Genomic DNA, 19967 nt, shown 5'->3' with positions numbered 1-19967 from the left:
CACGATCCTCATATTTGAACTGAATACACTCGATATCTAAACGTGCACGCTGACATGAATTATTGCTTCCTACAAGCGTCGTTGTTGTTATCAGCGATGACGTTAAAGCACAATATTACTGAAGTAAGAAATGCTTTGAGATAATGTGCAGACAGCGTTGAAAGGTAAATACCCGGTCCAGCTGTATCTGAATCCTGGACCGGGTAGCGTCAGCTGTATCCGAATAAATACCTGGTCCGAGTATTCAGATACCTTGGTTACCATGTGCTCGTTAATACGTTGTTCTAATACTTGTAAGTATTGCAATGGTTCAAACGTACCAAATTCTGGTAGCTTGAACGTTTGCTCTATAGTTAGCTATCATCATGTCAGAGTACACAAAGAATGTGACGCTGCGTCAATGGTATGCCGGATCAACCTAAAATCGTTCTGATATTCATGATGACGCTAACAAAATGGTCTCAAGCTAGCTATCGATTGGCAAAAAAGACGAGATATACATCATTATTTCGTACTTAATGAGATATTAATATATCATATTATATATCAGAACTATTATTATTACTTTTCCCGAGACATCCAAATATCATATAATATTTTACATATCAAAACCGAAGGTGCTTGATATTATATCAATATCAATATTACCCATTTTCGAGTTAACATTAGCCCCTGATTAGTACAGCATGGGCCAGAGAAAGGACCAACGGAGGCGCATAGCAGACCCGCACGGGGTGCCCGCGAAGCAGGGCCGCGCGGTGTCTGCGGAGGCGGCCCCAGCGCCGAGCATTCCAGCGAGCCGAGCACTGTACTCGCCAGGTGAGAGAATCTTTTTATCGCAGGAGCGCAGCGACTGCCTTTGCCCAGCGCAGCGAAGCAAAGCCCATGATCCAATACAAAAATCAAGATACAGAATTCTGCCCGAATAAGGAACGGGTGTACAACTAATAGCCTCACATATTTAATATTATTTTCCAGTCGATGTGGCGATAGGGGGATGTGCAAGGTACTGCAAGGTACTAAGGCACTAAGGTGAAAAATCCAGTGCCAATCATCAGCTCTCCACCCTCGTTTGAAAAATGGCGCGCATTTAGCGATCTTACTAGACTACGAGGTCGACCAGTTGACAGCGCTGTTGTGGTGCGAGGATGCCTGGTCAATGGTTAGTGTTTCGACCATACGCCACTGTTGGAATCATTCCGGACTCGTAGGTAAAGCTGCTCTTCGGTTCATTTTGAAATAATTAAATCAGTACATTGGAAAAGTATACTCAACTTAACATTAATTTATATATTCTGCGTCTTTATATATATCAGGCGTTCCTTACTCGGGCAGATTACTGTATCGGTTTTCGCTGTGCTGTACTAATATCCTCTGTCCAACAATACACCCGTACAACCGCTGCTAACCCGTTTTTAAAGTTCGTTAAGAACGCCCCTCAGGGGCTTAACGATGCGAGCCTCGAGCCAAATCCAAACATAATCCGGTGTGCCGTGTCGTGCGAATGCATGCATGACGATGAAGAAACAAGACAAACCCGCGCGCGTGATTCGGAATGACGTGAATGACTCATTCAGCATTTGGCTAAAGCCACGTACAGTAATTAAAATTGCACAGTACTTGCTAGCAATACCCAATCAATTCTAGGTTTACTGCATGCTGCATGCATTGACCGCTTGCTGTGGCCTCGATGAGCCTCACGCCGTAGTTTACCGTGTTGAGCCAGCTCAAAATCGGGTCGTGATCCCATCTGCCGGTGTTGCAGTCATCGTCATCGGTAATCAAAAAGACCATCACTCTCCTGATTATGCATCCCACGGGTGGTCCACTCCACTGGCCAGCAGCCGTCGAGCGGGTCTCTCAGTCTCCAATCGGCGCCGCAGACGGCAAGAGCTTCAAGCAGGCGGAGAGAGACCGAGCCAAGGCCGCCCCTAGAGAGAAAGTAACGGTCGCATGGCGCCTTCCAAGCACCGCCGCGACGAGGAGCGCAAGCCGCTGCTGCAGGGCGTGACCGTCCTACACGATGGCGGCGCCACGTCCGACAAGTCCAGCGGCACGTGGATGCCCGTGGACGCGCCCGGCCTGGGCGACCGCTACCCGTCGCAGCTGAGCGGCTGCTGGGGCAACGTCTTCTTCTCGTGGGTCACGCCGCTCATGAAGCTGGGCAACGAGCGCCCGCTCGAGAGCGACGACCTGTTCCAGCTCGACCCGCACAACCGCGCGACCAACGTGTCGCGCCAGTTCGGCGCCGCCTGGGAGCAGCAGAAGCAGAGCGGCAAGCCTAGCCTCGTGTGGGCGCTGGGCAAGGCCTTCGGCTTCAAGTTCGTGGTGGCGGGCTTCCTCAAGCTCATCCACGACTCGCTGCAGTTCGTGGGCCCCATGATCATCAAGGACATCATCGCGTACCTGAGCGACCCGACGGCGCCGCTGTCTGAGGGCCTCACTTACGCCGGCGTCATCTTCGTGTCGGGCGTCGTGCAGTCCTTCGCGCTGCGCCAGTACTTCTTCTACTGCTACGAGACGGGCATGCAGTTCCGCAGCGCCATCGTCACGGCCGTGTTCGAGAAGTCCATGGTGCTGTCGGCGGCCGCGCGCCAGCAGCGCACGTCGGGCGAGATCACTAACCTCATGTCCATCGACGCGCAGCGGCTGCAGGACATGACGCCGTACCTGCACGCCGTGTGGTACGCGGCCTTCCAGATCATCGTGTCGTGCTTCCTGCTGTGGCAGCAGATCGGCGTGGCGACGTTCGCCGGTGTGGCCGTGATCCTGCTGGTGATCCCGTTGATGACCTTCATCTCCAAGGCCATGCGCAAGCTGCAGCAGCGCCTGATGGAGGTCAAGGACGAGCGTATCAAGATCTGCGTCGAGGTGCTGTCCGGCATCAAGGTTGTCAAGCTCAAGGCGTGGGAGAACTCGTTCGGCCAGCGCGTCATGAAGTTCCGCGACGAGGAGCTGGCGCGCCTCAGGACGTACGTGTTCGCGCGCAGTACGTCCAACACGCTGTTCAGCTTTGTGCCATCGCTGGTGACTGTGGTGTCTTTCAGTGCGTACGTGCTCCTGGGTCACACGCTGGACGTCGGCACGGCGTTGACGAGTCTGGCGCTGTTCAACATCCTGCGTTTCCCGCTGTTCATGCTGCCGCAGGTGCTGAACAACGTCGTGGAGGCGAGCGTGAGTTTCGACCGTCTGCGCAGCTACTTCCTGGCCGAGGAGCGCATCAAGGTGGGCGAGGGCGACTTGACGGAGGTCGGTATCTCCGTGCAGGGTGCCGACTTCAAGTGGGACGCTGCCCCTCCGGCTGAGGGTGACAACAAGAAGGAGAAGGAGGAGGAGAAGGAAGCGCTGGTGACTCCCGTCGCCGAGGACCCCACGCTCCGCCACATCGACTTTTCGGCCAAGAAGGGCGAGCTACACGCTATCGTGGGTCATGTTGGCAGTGGCAAGTCGACGCTGCTGGCTGGAATCCTTGGCGATGCTCGCTGCAGTGCCGGCACGGTGGCGCTTCGTGGCAAGGTGGCGTACGTCTCGCAGCAGCCGTTCATTCAGAACGCGACGGTGCGCGATAACATCACATTCGGTCTTCCGTTCAACGCCGGAAAGTACGAGGAGGCTCTGCGTGTGAGTTCGCTGAAGAAGGATCTGCGTATCTTGACGGCCGGAGACCGCACCGAGATCGGTGAGAAGGGTATCAACCTGAGTGGTGGCCAGCGCACGCGTGTTGCCATTGCTCGTGCTGTATACCAGGACGCTGATATCTACCTGCTCGATGACATTCTGTCGGCGGTGGACAGTCACGTGGGTGCCGACATCTTCAACGAGTGCATCAAGAAGACGCTGAAGGACAAGCTGGTGGTGCTGGTGACGCACTCGCTGAGCTTCGTCAACCAGTGCGACCAGATCGCTGTGATTGCCGACGGAAGAATTGCCGAGCACGGCTCATACAAGAAGCTGATGGCGAAGAAGAACGTATTGGCTCAGATGGTGTCGAACTACGTGGAGAGCCACAAGGATGAGGAGGACGAGGAGAACACTACGTCGGCTGAGTCGGTGGAGGACGAATTGGCTGACTCAAGCGACGACGAGAGGATGTCGACTGAGGGCCGCATGCACCGCCGTTCTCGTGTGTCGTCTACGAGGAGCGACGACAGCCAGGCGTTTGAAGAGGAAGGCCAGTTAATGGTGGAGGAGGACCGGTCGGTTGGCGATGTGTCTTGGTCTGTCTATCGCGTGTGGATTAGTGCGTTCGGTGGCATGTGCGCCGCGTTCCTGGTCGTGTTGGGTTTCTTTGCCGCACAAGGTTTGACCCTGCTGGCAACCGTGTGGATTTCGTACTGGTCGGAGGAAGCGTCGAAGTACCCGGACTCGCAGATGTACTATGTGTACGTGTACATGCTGATCAACCTGGCGTACGCGGTGCTGCTGTTCATCCGCGTGGTTCTGCTGTACCTGGGCTCCCTCCACGCGAGTCGCCTGCTCTTCAACAAGCTGCTTAACCAGATTCTGCGCGCGCCTACCTCGTTCTTCGATACGACGCCGCTGGGCCGCATTGTGAACCGCATGTCGAAAGACATTTACACACTGGATGAAGCCATCCCTGGCACGGTCGTGGGTCTTCTGAACACTATGGTGTCCGTCGTCATCACACTGGTCACGATTTCGTACGTTACTCCGATGTTCATGGTGATTCTTGCCCCCGTCCTGGCTGGATACTACTGCTCGCAGCGGTACTTCATCAAGACTTCTCGTGAGCTGCAGCGATTGGACTCCATCAGCCGTTCCCCTATATTCGCCCTGCTTTCCGAGACTCTGGATGGCCTCTCAACGATTCGTGCTTTCGGCGTAGAGAGCAGCTTCATCGGCCACAACAACTACCTTCTGGACAAGAACCAGCGTGCGTATTTCCTCAACTTCACCATCAACTGCTGGCTGGCGCTGCGCCTCGAGTTTGTCGGCACGTGCATCGCGGCCGCTGCTGCCTTTGCCGCGGTCATTGCCCACGGCACAAACGCTGCGGAGGGCACGGCTTTCGCTGGCATTGTTGGTGTCGCACTCACGTACGCGTTCACTATCACGCAGCCCTTGAACTGGACCGTGCGCATGCTCAGCCAGTTGCAGACGCAGATGGTATCCGTGGAGCGCATCCAGACCTACACTGATATGCCGACTGAAGCGGCCCTAGAGAGCACCGCCGCTCAGAAGCCAGCCTTGGAGTGGCCTACTGCCGGTGCCATCAGCTTCAACCGTGTGGACCTCCGCTACCGTCCTGGCCTCCCGCGTGTGCTTCGTGGACTAACGTTCAGCGTGAACCCCAAGGAGAAGATCGGCATCGTCGGTCGTACGGGCGCTGGCAAGAGCAGTCTGATCGTGGGTCTCATGCGACTCGTGGAGCTTGACGCGGGCTCCATCACGATCGATGGCGTCAATATCAGCAAGATTGGCCTGCATGACCTCCGCGCCAACATCGCCATCATCCCGCAGGACCCCGTGCTGTTCTCAGGCACGGTGCGCTCGAATCTGGACCCGTTCAACCAGTTTTCGGACGACCAGATCTGGACTTCCATCAAGCGCGCGTCGCTGCAGAAGGCGGTCACGTCGCTGGACGACGTCGTGGACGAGAAGGGCTCGAACTTCAGCGTGGGCGAGCGTCAGCTGCTGTCCATCGCTCGTGCGCTGCTGAAGCGCTCGAAGGTGATTCTGATGGACGAGGCCACAGCGTCGATCGACCCGGAGACGGACCGTCAGATCCAGCAGAGCATCCGCGAGGAGTTCCGCGACTGCACCACGCTCACGATCGCGCACCGCATCAACACGATCCTGGACTCGGACCGCATTCTGGTGATGGAGAAGGGCTCGGTGGCCGAGTTCGGCTCGCCCGCGGAGCTGCAACGCAAGACTGACGGCATCTTCAAGTCGCTCGTGGACGCCTGGCGCCAGAGTAGCGAGAAGTGAGAGAGATAGCGGAGACCTTCGTTCGCTCGGTGGTACAGATCGACCGAGGGTTTGACTCAATACAAAATAGCTGCATAAATACTTTGTTTACAGCAATCGCGTTGGAAACGCTGTCAGATTTTTTTTTTCCGAGATGACTTTCTCGTACCGTTTAGTGCACTTGACATACAAATAGCTAGTAGCTATCCATAGATCTTGCTTCGAATACTACATCATTCTCTTCTCACCATGCCTCGCGTATCGCCAAGGTGTGATACAGATTCAGCCACTCAAGGCATGCGGTGGTGGCAGCGCCTCGAGGAGAGATGGAACAGAATTCAAGTGGGTCGCCAGGGATCATACTCAGTGGAGCGTCTCGAGAGTTTCGATCACTACTGCAAGACCACATCGCCAACTCGAGTGCTGTTGGTGTGCGTTCTCACGCCGCTGCCAGCGCTTCTCATCGCCGTATTGCTCGAATGCTTGCCACTTCGATCACCTTCCGAATCGTGGAGTGCCAATGGGGTGTTTTGGCTTCGCTTTGGTCTGTCAAACCTGATGATGTGCCTTATTGGGTTGTATCAACTCGTTGTGCTTGTGCCGGAGCTGCATCCGACTTTTTGCAAGATATTGACAGTGTGTGTAAGTAGGTGTGATCGGCCTCTACGTGGCAACTTTCGTTCTTGGAGCAAATTATGTTGGGTTTCCGATCCCATTGACGTGGTATATCGGAGGGGTCCCCATTGCTTTGTATTTTCCAATCATGATGCTTATCGTGTTCGGTCGGGCAATCTTTTCGAGATCGGCGCCTTGCCGTCCCAATGTCCTCCGCTTCTATCGCTACATTCAAGCGGCCATGGGTCTAGGTACCATCTTCCCGCTCTATAAAGCTTTCTACAGATGTGTGCCTGCGGAGTACCGAGGGGTGGTCTGGAGACTCGCTGCAAAACAATTTGTGGTGCGTTCTACTCCCGAGATGGAGGACTTTATCCTTGGAATTGTCGCCACGGCAGTAGACTTCTTTAGTGCATTATTTGTCTCCGTTTGTATGTCGACCTCAGGATCAACGTACCTTTCGGTGCTGTTCATCGCTGCAGATCTCGGTCAAGCACTGCTCGAATTTCGCGAGGTGCGAATGAGCGCGAACGCCGTGTTTGACCTGCTTCAAGACCTGAAGAAAAAGTCGTCCAGGTCTGGAGGCCTGATGAAAACACCCTTATCCTGTCAGTAATTAGAGATCCAAAGGTGTTCTCTGTCACGTCACTGGGAGGTGTACGACTGCGCGCTTGTTGTCCTCATCCTCTTACGAAAGAGCAAATAGATAAGCTGCAGGCGCTGCAAGTGTCTCCAGTATTTGGGCAGTCAGATTCACCCTCGACAGTCGAGTCGAGTACAAGGTCAAAACCAACCCGACGTTTGCAAGTTCAAATGGCAAGAATTGCACCAACTTCTTTAGAGATCACCAGCACTGGTAAGGAAGTAGGTGAAGGGCCCTCCACTATGTTTATTGTTACCCCCAACTCCGGTGAAGTGCCTAAAAAGCTGGTTCGTCAGGGCCTCCAGCTGATGTTCCATTGCGAATACTTGATACTGGTCGAGTACGTTGAGTGCATCGTGTCGCTCATCTTCGTGCTGTACAAAACGGCGCTCGAGCATCTACCGAACGTCGCGTACTATCCCGATGGGGCTGGCCACTTCGGACCAGGTGCAGCGGCAAACGTCTTGGTGCTAGCTACCCTCGAGATTGTGTCGTTGCTACTGCTACACTGGTTTCTTCAGCACAAATTCGCCTTCTCTCCTGTATCAACTAGCGTTCGTACTGGAGACGCAAATCTACATGGTCCAAGCCCAACTTGTGGTCGAATGGATCTTGCTACTGCAGTATGAGCTCGAACGCTACGGTAATGGATACTCACGGAACCACAAATGATGCATCGACTTTGAAATACCCTAATGCTTTTCGTGTTCTGCATCACCAGGCATGGACTTCACCTTCCAGTTGCAGGACAACTAGCACACGTACACGTAGCGCCATGCTCAACGGACTGTCGTTTCATAGTTATTTCGCTGCTCGACGGTCCCTGCTGGTGTTGCACCGCTCATCTTTGCTGGCAGCTGACAGCTCCGCAAGCTTCAACGTCGCCGACCTCGCATCAATCTTGTCAGAATCGAACGGACCAGCTAGAGCTCAACTCCAAGAAAGAATGCTGTCGGTCTCCTCGCTGCGCAATAAACTCCCCTTCAACCCAGTGAAACTCGGCATCGGAACGCTCGTATTCGCCTCGGTCGTCGTGCTCTTGGCCAAACCTCCCTACGAACCGACCAAGAAGGAGGATCCGTCCAAGAAGTCGCACCGGAAGATCCACCGCCCCGAGGCGACGCTCCCAGTGCTGGAGAACACGCTGACCGTCATCGAGGCTGCTCGTGCCGGGGATATACACGACCGAACGCTGCTCAGCTGCCGTGAATCCAACGCAGAACCAGTGCTGGTTCGCTCCATCGGCGTCCCGGACCAGCTCATCGTTTGCACACCAGAAGCCTTCGAGGACGTCCTCAAGCTCGAGTTCAGCAACTTCCCCAAAGGATCCTACCAGTGCGAAAACCTACGGGACCTGCTAGGCGACGGGATCTTCGCTGTAGATGGGGAGCAGTGGGTCCACCAGCGCAAGACGGCCAGCAACCTCTTTACTATGAGAGCACTGAGGGACTCCATGGCCTTCGTCATCCAACGTCACGCTGTTGTGCTCTACGACATCCTCCGACAGACCAGTGAGAGCAATGAGACTCTGGATCTGTTCAAGCTCTTGAACCGGTTCACGATCGAGGCGTTCACAGAGATCGGCTTCGGAGTCCACATGGGGTGTCTGGACTCGGAGGAGGAGCACCCATTCCAGAAGGCCTTCGACCATGCCCAGCGAGCTCTCTTGTTGCGCTTCGTGCGCCCAGGGTGGTTCTGGGAGCTTCAGAAGTGGCTGGGAGTTGGCGCCGAGGGTCAGCTGAAGAACGACATCGAGGTGATCAACAAGACGGTGCTGGATATTGTCGAGAAGGCGCTAGCGAAGCGTTCAAGCATCGGCAGTGGTATTGAGATTGATGGCAGTGCCAGCCAGGGGAAGGACATTGTGTCCCTCTTCCTTGGAGATGCAGACAGCGACACCCAGCAACTCGATCCCATGTTCCTGCGCAACATTGTCGTGAACTTCCTCATCGCCGGCCGAGATACGACAGCGCAGACGCTGAGCTGGTTCTTCCTCAACCTCGCTAAGAACCCCGACGTCGAGACAGCTATTCGCAATGAGATTGCCAAAAAGTTGCCAAACATTGAAGGCAGCGAGGTAAATGTGAGCCACGCAACGATGCAAGATGTGAGCCAGCTCGTGTATCTTGAAGCCGCCTTGAAGGAGACGCTCCGACTTCATCCACCCGTTCCGATGATCCCGAAGTACGTTGTGGAAGACACCACGCTGTCTGACGGAACGTTCGTCAAGGCGGGCTCGCTTATCGTACTCGCGACGTACGTGATGGCGCGACTGCCGCAGGTCTGGGGGCCGGACGCTGAGGAGTTCAAGCCCGAGCGATGGATCGACCCCAGCACCGGGAAACTGATCGTGGTCTCCGCCTACAAGTTTGCGTCTTTCAATGCGGGGCCTCGGATGTGTCTTGGCATGAACTTGGCCATGCTCGAGATGAAGCTGGTGGTGGCAGGTCTGCTGAGCAAGTTCCACGTCGAAGTGCTCAACCCGGAGGACGTGACCTACGACCTCTCGTTGACGCTGCCGTTGAAAGGCGCCCTCAATGTCAAGGTGTCGCAAGCTGCGCTACCATCCAACCCTGATTTCGCGTAAGTGGGCGGTGCTTTAACTGAATTGAAACTCCGCATTGCCTCGAACACGTCCGTAAGTACAAACCGTAAGTTTCATCACAATGCTGTTCGTTATTGCTTAAAGCGTCTGCGATTAAGCGTCGCCGCTTGACGGCTTGGCAGCGTCTCTCTGTCGCTCCTGTTGCAGCGCCAACTGCATGGCGTTGTGGATCATCCGGCAGTCGGTCGTGTACGGGATCGAGTAGTCCACGAACGAACCTGTCAGTAACACACAGACGTCAATACAACTACGAGCACAACGCCTCCTGCATTGCCACGCTATTGTCACGAACCTAGGACGCCCAGGATGGCGAATGGCTTGTAGGATTTCCGCTGGATGCTGATGGGGATGCCCACCAGGACGCCTGCAATACAGCACTATGACACACAAACACAAGTCAGTTGGAGCAGAAGTCCCAGTGCTGCGTCCACCAGAGCAGATCGGTACCAGGATCTGGCGGTTGATCATGCAGGACGTGAGCATCTGCTGCAGCTGCGCCGAGTCTTCATTGCCCTTGGGCTGCAGGCTCTCGTCTCCTTCGCGCTTGAGGAACATGACGGGCAAACCAACTCGATGTCCTGAGCTCGAGGCGATAATTACCGTTTGTGTGGCGGTACATCAAATACATCGACTTGGAGAGGGGTTGAGACATGGCTACATAACCTGTGGCGATCTGCCAGCAGCGGGAGGAGGACCTTTCTTAGCCATGGCTACATTATGAGGACCCTTCTGCAGCTGAAGTGCGAAGTTACAGTAGCTCGGACTAAGAACGCTCCTGAGCGGCATGGAGAACGCCCAACCCAAGCGGGAGAATGCGTTTAGAGCCCCCCGCCAATACAAATCCATCCGTACGTGCTCACGCTCCACTCTTTTTGAGGTCTGACTATCTTCGGGCAGGCAGTTGGGTCCATAACGTACTACGTCGTGCCCCCCTCGCGCGCAACGAACGCCCTCTCCTCCTCAACGCTCTACCGGCCGACGCAGCGAGCATGAACCTGTCCGTGAAGCGCTGCACGCCTCGCGTGTTCACGATCGCGTTGCTGGCGTCGCTCGGTCTCATCGCCGTCTACCTCGACTCGAAGCTCGCGTGGAGCACGCTCCCCACGTCCACGCACGTCTTCCACACCGTCGAGCGGACCCAGCCGCACCAGCAGCCTGCTGAGACTGCTGCTGCTGCTGCTGAGCAGGATGTGGATCTCCACGTGGACCCCGAGAAGCTGGCGCTGGTGCGGACGCTGAACGCCATCGCGCAGAAGACGTCGAAGCCCCGGGGCATCGTGATCCCAGTGTACGAGCCGATCGTCAAGCTCGCAGCGTCGCTCATCCTGGAGCTGCGCACCATGGGCGTCGACGACCCCATAGAGATGCCGTTCTGTGGAGACGTGGAGGCTGCGTCGCAGGAGCTGCTCATGCAGAAGTCAGCACTGGGGCCCATCAGGTTCTACGATGTCTGTGAGCTCGCGGCTGCCGCGACGGTGGAGGCCGACAGCAACTCGACCAAGAAAGTTTTCTGCGAAGACTTGGCCGCGTGCCACACCAAGTTCCGGAACTTCGACATCAAGGTCGTGTCCGTGGTGTTCTCCCAGTTCGAGGAGATCATGATGATCGACGCCGACACGGGCTTCTTCGTGAGCCCAGCCGTGCTCTGGGATTCGGCCAAGTTCAAGGCCACGGGCACCTTGCTCATGAACGACCGCATCGCGCACGAAATCTACTTCATGGCCGAGCGCGTGGGCGGATCGGGGAATGTTTCCTTCCAGCATCGGTACATGTCCAAGTTCGACCCTGCCCCGTTCCGCTTCATCCCCACTCTGGATCGGGAGAAGGCCACGCTGCCGAACCCCGCCCCGGTCGAACTGCAGTTCGAGCCCAGCGACTACTTGCTCAATAGCCACTCGTGGAACCTCCGCACGGGTCACCAGGTCGACTCGTCTCTCATGTTCTGGAGCAAGAAGAAGCAGCCTCGCGCGACTGCGATCCTGGCGTCGTTCAAGGCGCTGAGCGATGTTGGCTCCCCTCCTTCGTACGGAGACAAGGAGCTGTACTTCTACGCTGCGGAGCTGGCGGAGACGCAGTATTCCTTCTCGGACCACGCGATCGGCGCGGTTGGGACAGAATACGAAGACCACGGAGAGAAGAACTCGACGCTTTGTGGTGATATGGCCCAGGTGTTCCCTATCAAGCAGGCCAGCGAGGACGACGTGCCGTTGTTCTACCTCAACAGTGACCGCGTCTTGCACTTCAAGCCTGAAGCACAGCCCGTGTACTACATGAAGGCGCGAATGGCCGATGTATACCCCGGAGCCTTTGGCGAGCGTCGGATGGAGTGTCCGTTTGACATCACTGGAGCGCAGTTTTCCAACGCTGAAGCACGACACCTCACTGGGCGACAGCGTCTGCATGACCTGGTGCTCGAATGGGAGAAGATTGCGCAGGACACTGCGAGTGATCCCATGGCCAAAGAAAGTAGGCAAGCGGCTACGGATGGAATGATAGATGAGCAGATGCATCAAATGAGAGGAGCGTATCGGCAAGTTATCAAGCCGAATGTCTAAAGACTAGAGTAGCTCTCAATCAATAACTACATAGAACTTCTTGGGTAGCAATTCCAGTTGAGTTCCACTGCTGCAGCACGCCATGCTTTGGATGATGGATATCGTGTGGTCCTGCGATGCTCTCCCACGTGGTCAAGTTGGGTGGTCGAATGCTTTTCAGGCACGAACGCCTGGCAGCTGGGGTCACTGCAACATGCAGTCTTCGAGACACGCAACGTGTGGCAGTCGAGCGTTGCATGGAGCCAGGCCATCCGAGCGACAGGGTCTTCCTATGAATGCTGGAGGGATGACAGACCCTCTCTGGCCAGAAGGCAATCGCCACAGTCTCCATTCGATCCGTCTTACTTGGCAACATCCGCGCTCGAGGTCACGATGTTGTCGGTGTCGGCGCTGAAGCTGGAGACCCCTTTGCACCACGCCCTCGCAGTCACGAGCTTTCTCCTGCTCCCTCTCGTTATTCAGCTCTCGAGACGCATCGGTTCATCGTCAGCCGAGACCCCGGAAGCATTCAAAGAGCGAGCGGACTCGGAACCGGAGCGACGAGAGGCCGGTCGACCTCCTTGGACGCTTCCGGTGCTGCACAACACGCTGGGCTTCCTCCTCGCTGGCAACAACCTCCACGAATGGATCACGCGGACGTGCGAGCGGTTTGAGGGCAACCCGTTCACCGTCAAGGTCTTGGGCTTGCCTCGGATGCTGGTGGTCTCCACTCCGGAGGCGTTCGAAGACGTGCTCAAGTACCAGTTCATGAACTTCCCCAAGGGGCCTCAGTACAGCGAGAACATGAAGGATCTGCTAGGTGACGGCCTCTTCGCTGCGGACGGGGTCAAGTGGGCGCACCAGCGAGATATCGCCCACGGGTTGTTCCGGACCAAAGAGCTTCGGGAGTGCATGGTCAAGGCCATCACCCGCCACACCATGGCGCTACACGACGTATTGAAGCAGATCTGCGCTCGGAATCGCTCCGTGGACCTGTACAAGCTGCTGAGCTGCTTCTCGACCGAGGCGTTCGCGGACATCAGCTTCGGACTCAAGATGGATTGTCTGAGGGCCAACAAGGAGCTCCCGTTCCAGGCAGCTTTCGATCGCGCGCAGCGACTCACAGCGCTGCGCTTCGTGCGGCCGCGCTGGTTCTGGAAGATGCAGCGGCGACTGGGTCTGGGCGCGGAGGACCAGCTCCAGCTCGACATCAAGGAGATCGACGCGACGGTTCTCAGCATCGTCCAGCGAGTGCTCGCCCAACGCGCGATGGCGCCTGAAGATAAAGACTCGAACATGCTGTCGCTGTACCTCGACGCCATCGCCAGGTCCTCGGGGACGGACGAGCAGCTCTACGACCCCGTGCACTTGCGCGACGTGGTGGTCAACTTCCTGGTGGCTGGACGTGACACCACCGCCCAAGCCTTGAGCTGGTTCTTCTTCTGCGTCAGCCAGAACCCGCGCGTCGAGAGCAAACTGCGTCGCGAGATCTACAAGAAGCTGCCGGAGCTCATGACGGCCGAGAGCTGCGTGCCGACGCTCGAGCAAGTCAACAAGCTCGTGTACCTGGAGGCAGTGATCAAGGAGACGCTGCGTCTGTATCCGTCCATGCCGATCGCGCCCAAGTACGCGGTTCGCGACACCGTGTTGTCCGACGGCACGTTCGTGGCCGCTGGGTCCATGGTCTGCCTCCCGCTGTACGCTATGGGTCGGATGCCCCACGCCTGGGGCCCCGACGCGGCCGAGTTCAAACCCGAACGCTGGGTCGACCCCGTCACCAAGAAGATCACCAGCGTTTCGGCCTTCAAGTTCGTCGCCTTCAACGGCGGACCTCGGATGTGTCTCGGGTCGTCACTAGCAGGCCTCGAGCTGAAGTTGGTGGCGGCGGCGCTGCTCAGCAGGTTCCACATCTACGTCGAGAACCCGGAGGACGTTGGCTTCGGGTTCTCCCTCACGCTGCCGGTCAAAGGCCCCATGAACGCCAGACTGGCACGCGTCTCTGCTAGTTTCGGGTAACTATCGCTAGTCCATTCCTTTCCGGACATTTCTTCAACGAGGAAAGATGGCCAAGCCACGACGTCGGGATGTGGTGTGCCTCCACTCCTCCGCCTACTTGGAGGCGTTGAGTCGCCTGCCAGTGCACCAGAACCGAGAGCGGATGACGCTGGAGTTGCTGAGAGCGTGTTTCCCCGACGGAAACCTCTCTCAGCATCTCCAGCTTCTTGCACCAACGTTGGCAACCCGTGCCCAACTGGAAGCTTTCCATTCCCGCGACTACGTCGACGCGCTCTACGAGTTTGGGGGTGACACAGAGAGCAGCAGAGTGGCGTCTGCTAGGAAGAGGGAGATTCAGAGTCAACTGGAAGACTTTGGGCTGGTAGACGACGCCTACGTGTTTCCAGGGCTGCTGGAGTACTGCTGCTACGTTGCAGGAGCGACGCTGACTGCTGCGGCTGCGCTGCTGCACATGATCAAGTCGCAGCCAGCACCGGTGGCTGTGAACCTTGGAGGGGGGAGGCACCACGCCATGCGCCCCAAAGCTGGAGGGTTTTGCTACGTGAACGACGTGGTGCTGGGGGTCCAGCGACTGCTGTCTAAGGGCAAGATGAAGCGCGTGCTGGTCGTGGACATCGACATTCACCACGGAGACGGCACGCAAGCAGCGTTCTACTACAGCGAGAAGGTCACGACCATCTCGTTCCATCTACATGAGCCTGGCTTCTTCCCTGGGACTGGGGATGACAAGGAGATTGGAGCTGGACGAGGCAAATTCAACAACGTTAACGTCCCGCTGCAGCGTGGAATTACTGACGACCAGTTCCTCGAGATCTTCCAACGTATCGTGGGCAAAGCGGTTGAGGCGGTTCAGCCAGAGACGGTGGTGTTTGTCTGCGGAGTCGACACGTTGGCACGAGATCCGCTAGGAGGGTTTAACCTTACTGGTGACGGTATCTGCGACTGCGTTGAGGCCATGATGAATCTGGAGCTCCCACTTCTGCTGCTTGGAGCAGGAGGTTACAGCGGAGTCGACGCCTGCAAGACCTTCGCAGCAATTGTCGCGACAGCAATCGGACAGCGCAGCAGTCTCCCTGATGAAATCCCTGAGCATGACCTCTACGAAGAGTAAGAACACGCAATAGGAGAGCTGGCCGGACATCATCAACTGCTGACGTACCTTGGTGCTTGACAGGTACCTACCAAATGTGCAATTCGCCACGACTCCAATCGCTCAGCGTCCGAATCTCAATACTGCCGCCACCTTGCAGGAGATTGGAGACCGCGCCGTCTTCACATTGGAACAAGCTGCCGCTATTCGACGCAGCAAACCCCAGCAAGCCTCCCACAAGCGCGCCCGCGACACCAACCCCTCTCGCTAATTCATGACTGGGTAACATTTACACTGGGGATCAACGACTACGGAATGTGGACAGATCGGGTACGCGAGAATTTCTTCGGAGCTGGCGGGGCTCGCAGCGATTCTGCTCGATTGAGCTGGGGTCCTCTTCTGGCATGGTTGACTGGCTGCTGCTGCTGCTGCTGCTGCTGAGCTGGGGGTTGCACTCGTGATCGAGTTTCTTGCTGGTGGTAGAAGTAGTTGTAGTTGAGCTGCGTCACGATCTCGTTGACGTGGGGAGACGCGCCGTGCTTTTGCATGGCCGTCAGCATGACCACAAGGAAATGAGACTGGCGCTTGAATTCATTCGCACTCCGGATCATGTCAGCGTAGAGCACGTTGAAGTCAGGGTGCAGGAGGAGGCGGGTCTTCGGTGTCTTGGAGGCGACAGGCTTCGTCTCCTCATCACTGCCATCGTCCTCACTCCAGGACGTCGGGAAGTATTTGCGCAGATTCCGGTCGACAGCGCTGACGAAGTCGTTGACGTAGCCGACGAACCTCAAGATGTGATTGAAGGTCGTGAGGATGTACTGGATCACAGCCGCATGCTATGTACGATAAACAAACACAGTGCCTCAGACGCCCGCCGCTCCTCCGTCAAACTCTGCGCTGAGACCTACCTTGTCCAACAGAAAGAAGCGATTGAGCAAGTGCTCAAGATACTGCTCGTGCGTAGCATCCATCTAAGAGCGATAAAATCGAGTGAGCAACATGCCAGCATCAGAGCGAATGAAGAAACTCGTACCTCAGCTAAGCTCCGCGACGAACGCAAAATGTGACAATACTTTGACCACCCCTCGCTTGATACCTGTTACACCACAATTCCGTGTAAACTACAGAGCTAGCCCCAGTATCATGGATGCGCCGTCGTACCTGGCTTGTCAGGTAGTTCAGTATACTTTTCGTGTAGTGCAGCATGTCTGCGACTTGAATGAGTAGTTGCCGCATGTCTGCCTCAATACTGTAGCACACCATTCATTCAGCATGTGAGCCACGAGCAGCAACAAAATCGTTCTCCAGTGCTGCGCACGTACAAAGAGTAGCACCGTCGATGCCGGAGTGTTGATTTGAACTGCATGGGAAGCAACATTACGATCTGAAGTCAGTGATAATAGAGCTGTAGCAGCGGCACGTCCGATCACACTCCGTACCTTGACAAGGGCCGACTCCACCGCTTTCACTTGCACCAGAAACACCCCGAGACGCGAGTACTTTTGCATAATTGAAGCGCTGAAAAGAACTCGAAGCGGCTGCTGCACAGCAAACGAGAAGTGCAAGCATTTCATGGTCGTGATGTCAATCTTCGCACCACCAGTGGCACCATCAAGTCGGTTGAAGTCAACCCGGACACAGAGCCGCCCGCCAATTTGCTGCTGAGAAGACGACAGCGAGTTGTCTTCGAACACTCCTTGTACCGCGCTTTGGTGGAATGCGTTGATCTTCTCACTATCAGCCCACGCCACAGGATTCTCTTGCATGTGTGCAACCAGCATCTCGCTGAAAACATTAAACACATCTTGCTGCGAAATGCATGTCAGACACCGGTATCAACTTCAGCAACTGTTTAGGACTCCTAACCTGCTCCATCAGCACGAACATTCGAAGAGCTTTAACGTGCTCCATGTAACCCATTTTGTCTCGAAAGATGTCGGTGATTTCTCCATTTAGCTCTTGACACTGCAGAGCGGACAACAGCACCAAAATGTTAGGAACCCGTCAATACACCGCACAATGAGATCGCGTTACCTTGTCCTCGATGTGGCTAGTAAGGCAACGCTCCAAGATTCGATTAAATGGGACGCATTCCATCATTATTCGCTCCAAGGATGGTGGAATATCACCACTGCGTTGTGCTAACGACAAACTGCCTCCTTGGATTCCCATCGTTTCCAATTCATGTGCAAGTAACTCACGCAGCGAGGGTCGTGGTTGTCCAGGCTCCACGAGAGACTCCTCAGCTGTACACTGCTGTTGCTGCAGGAAACGGTTCTTCATCTGTCGGCTAGCTAGCGCCTCGTTCATCAAGTCAATGACTGAGTCTAAAAACCGTGGAACAAGCGACCGATGCACTTCGAACGGAGCCAGGGTCGGCAATCCCTCTCGAAAGCTTTGATTCCGTTCTCGCATTGGCGATGCATTAACGCTTATAGAAGCAGGTGTAGCGAAGAACAGCTCCCCGTCCAGCGGAATCGTCTCAAAGTGCCCTCGTTCAAACAGCATCCGGTTTACCAGGACCAAGTACGGGTTCAGCGCTCCAACAAAGAGACGCAGTAGAACCTCCGATCGCGACAAACCACCAGCAGCGCTTGCCCTTTCATCGGGTACCACACCTTCCACGTATTCCACCTCCATCATGCAGTACAGAGCATCAAGCACGCACTTTGCTTGCTCGGCACGTCTGATCTCGTGCCACTGCCGCTCTGAGAGACCTTGGAAGCACTGGACCAGCACCCTTTTCAGCCACGAAATCAGCTTGAACGTCTCCCTTAACCCACCGAACACCCCCAGTAGCGTGGGCTGTCGTGCTGCGATTCCAGACCACGGGCTTGATCCACTATCGTCACTCAGTGTTATTGCGCTACACATTTCTTGCTCAACCGTGCGTATCGTTTCGATCAACTGGCCGACAACTCCAGAGAGAGCGTTGGCGAGTCCTTCTAGGGTCACACACCGGTGCTGCTCGCTTAAATCCCGAGCTCGACGGATAAACCCCAGCAGGTCTCGAAGCAACTGCAGCTCCGACGCTGCTACTGCGAACTCGTCCAGCATGTGATGCAGCGCTAAAGGCGAGAGATGCCCAACCGCCACTTCTAGCGATCGTCGAGACCGCTCCACCGCCTTCGTCCGGAAATCCACACTAAAAATCACCGGCGTAGGTTGAGCTGGACGCAGCTCAAACATCAGCGACTCCACGCCGTCCAGCGCCTCGAACACCATACTCACCACCGTTCGCTCGTGGATGAGTCGACGAGGAGCCACGCAGTTCGATAGCGATCCACCCTGTCCACTCTTGACCACCGCCTCACACAACAACCACGGCCGCTCCAGCGTAAACGGGACCAGCGAGTTCTTCTCCAATAGACAGGTCGGATCCTGCACCTCCTCATTATCCACCCCCATCTCGTCATCCCGCTCCACCTCCGGGTGATACCGACACAGAATCCGATCCCGCATCGTCTCCTCGTCCAGAACCTCCTCCACAGCCTCCACCTCTGCTTCCACCTCCTCCATCACGTCGCTCGACCTCTTGCCATTGCGTTGCCTAGTCTTAGAGCTAGGAGACTCCTCCTCCGCCACAACGTCGTCCACCTCGCTCCAGTCGCTGTCTTCGTCGTCGCTGGCGTCCCAGGCCTGGTACCACTCGTCGTTGGTGGAGATCTGTAAGAGCTCCTCCACCAGCTGGTCCTGCATGAGCCTCTGCCTCTGCTGCCTGCTCTGCTCCTGCTGCAGCGCCGTCTTCCACGCGCTCGGCGCGTCTCCGTCTCCGTCCTCGTCTACCGCCACGTCCCGGTCCGACGCGGCCGTGGGGGCCGTCGCCAGCTCCAGCAGCAGCTTCAGCACCTGCGGGTCGCACTGGGCGCCCAGCCGCAGCAGCTTCTCGGCCCGGTCCTCGAGCGAATGCACGCGGAACTTGGTGGCTAAGGCCTCTGTGTGGCTCTGCACGTCCTGCGGCAGGCAGGCCGCGAATCTGTGCGAGTAGAGCTGCCCCACCACGCGGTCGGCGCGCAGCAGCAGCGTCTCCTGGGGCAGGGAGGACGCGGCTTCTTCTCTATCATCTTCTTCGTTGTTGTAGCCATCGTGCGGCTGGCGGTCGAGCACGCGCGCGCAGAGCTGCCGCGCTAGAGGCCGCCACTCGCGAGTCCACGCCGGTACCGGCGCCATGATGCGAGTTCAATACGTTATTTATCTCGTTAAGTTGGGGTGACATGTACTGTTTTAACGAAATTCAAGTTGAAGTGCAAAATGGCTCACACTCCTATCTTGGCGGCTGTGAGGGTGGCTTCAACTTGGGTCGGGGCATTCGTCGTGGCGACTGTCAGTCTGTAACCCGAAAGGAGGTGGATTGTGAGCGTAAGTGACGCACCATGCGACTGATATTCACCGAGACGCTGTCGCTTTGAACGCACTCTCCGTTCACTCGCAGCTCGACGTCACAGCTGCCCATTTGCTCGAGCTCCACGAGCACCTTTACCGTGACAACGTACCAGCCAGAGTGGCGAATATTTATCTCGTACTCGTCATTTC

General features: G+C 56.3%; 6 protein-coding genes across 6 annotated transcripts; 4 read left to right on the top strand and 2 right to left on the bottom strand.

Moving 5' to 3' along the window:
- Window positions 1-1953: 1953 nt before the first annotated feature.
- PHYSODRAFT_500756 (multidrug resistance protein ABC superfamily) lies at window positions 1954-5952 on the top strand (the record flags this gene model as incomplete). The annotated part of the gene is made up of 2 exons (XM_009528292.1): window positions 1954-3621; window positions 3688-5952. 2 exons carry the CDS (start codon window positions 1954-1956, stop codon window positions 5950-5952), a joined length of 3933 nt encoding a protein of 1310 aa, XP_009526587.1.
- A 2183-nt stretch (window positions 5953-8135) lies between these two features.
- Window positions 8136-9776, top strand: PHYSODRAFT_314852 (hypothetical protein; the record flags this gene model as incomplete). The annotated part of the gene is made up of 1 exon (XM_009528291.1): window positions 8136-9776. One exon carries the CDS (start codon window positions 8136-8138, stop codon window positions 9774-9776), a length of 1641 nt encoding a protein of 546 aa, XP_009526586.1.
- Window positions 9777-9911: 135 nt separating this feature from the next.
- On the bottom strand, window positions 9912-10349 carry PHYSODRAFT_372124 (hypothetical protein; the record flags this gene model as incomplete). The annotated part of the gene is made up of 3 exons (XM_009528290.1): window positions 9912-10012; window positions 10087-10171; window positions 10242-10349. Coding segments are annotated over 3 exons (294 nt in total), but the record flags the coding sequence as incomplete, so codon positions are not given.
- An 809-nt stretch (window positions 10350-11158) lies between these two features.
- Window positions 11159-12398, top strand: PHYSODRAFT_545111 (hypothetical protein; the record flags this gene model as incomplete). The annotated part of the gene is made up of 3 exons (XM_009528289.1): window positions 11159-11246; window positions 11301-11995; window positions 12041-12398. 3 exons carry the CDS (start codon window positions 11159-11161, stop codon window positions 12347-12349), a joined length of 1092 nt encoding a protein of 363 aa, XP_009526584.1. The 3' UTR covers window positions 12350-12398.
- A 323-nt stretch (window positions 12399-12721) lies between these two features.
- Window positions 12722-14344, top strand: PHYSODRAFT_331486 (hypothetical protein; the record flags this gene model as incomplete). Its single annotated transcript, XM_009528288.1, has 1 exon — window positions 12722-14344. One exon carries the CDS (start codon window positions 12722-12724, stop codon window positions 14342-14344), a length of 1623 nt encoding a protein of 540 aa, XP_009526583.1.
- Window positions 14345-15343: 999 nt separating this feature from the next.
- On the bottom strand, window positions 15344-19604 carry PHYSODRAFT_360535 (hypothetical protein; the record flags this gene model as incomplete). The annotated part of the gene is made up of 7 exons (XM_009528287.1): window positions 15344-16270; window positions 16343-16405; window positions 16468-16530; window positions 16596-16676; window positions 16757-17242; window positions 17301-17399; window positions 17469-19604. The coding sequence occupies 7 exons, from the start codon at window positions 19602-19604 to the stop codon at window positions 15743-15745; spliced, it is 3456 nt and encodes a 1151-aa protein (XP_009526582.1). The 3' UTR covers window positions 15344-15742.
- Window positions 19605-19967: the final 363 nt, after the last annotated feature.

Source organism: Phytophthora sojae, assembly GCF_000149755.1.
Source record: "Phytophthora sojae unplaced genomic scaffold PHYSOscaffold_4, whole genome shotgun sequence".
In the NCBI taxonomy this organism is placed as follows: domain Eukaryota; phylum Oomycota; class Peronosporomycetes; order Peronosporales; family Peronosporaceae; genus Phytophthora; species Phytophthora sojae.
This window is presented reverse-complemented; position numbering and strand designations above follow the sequence as displayed.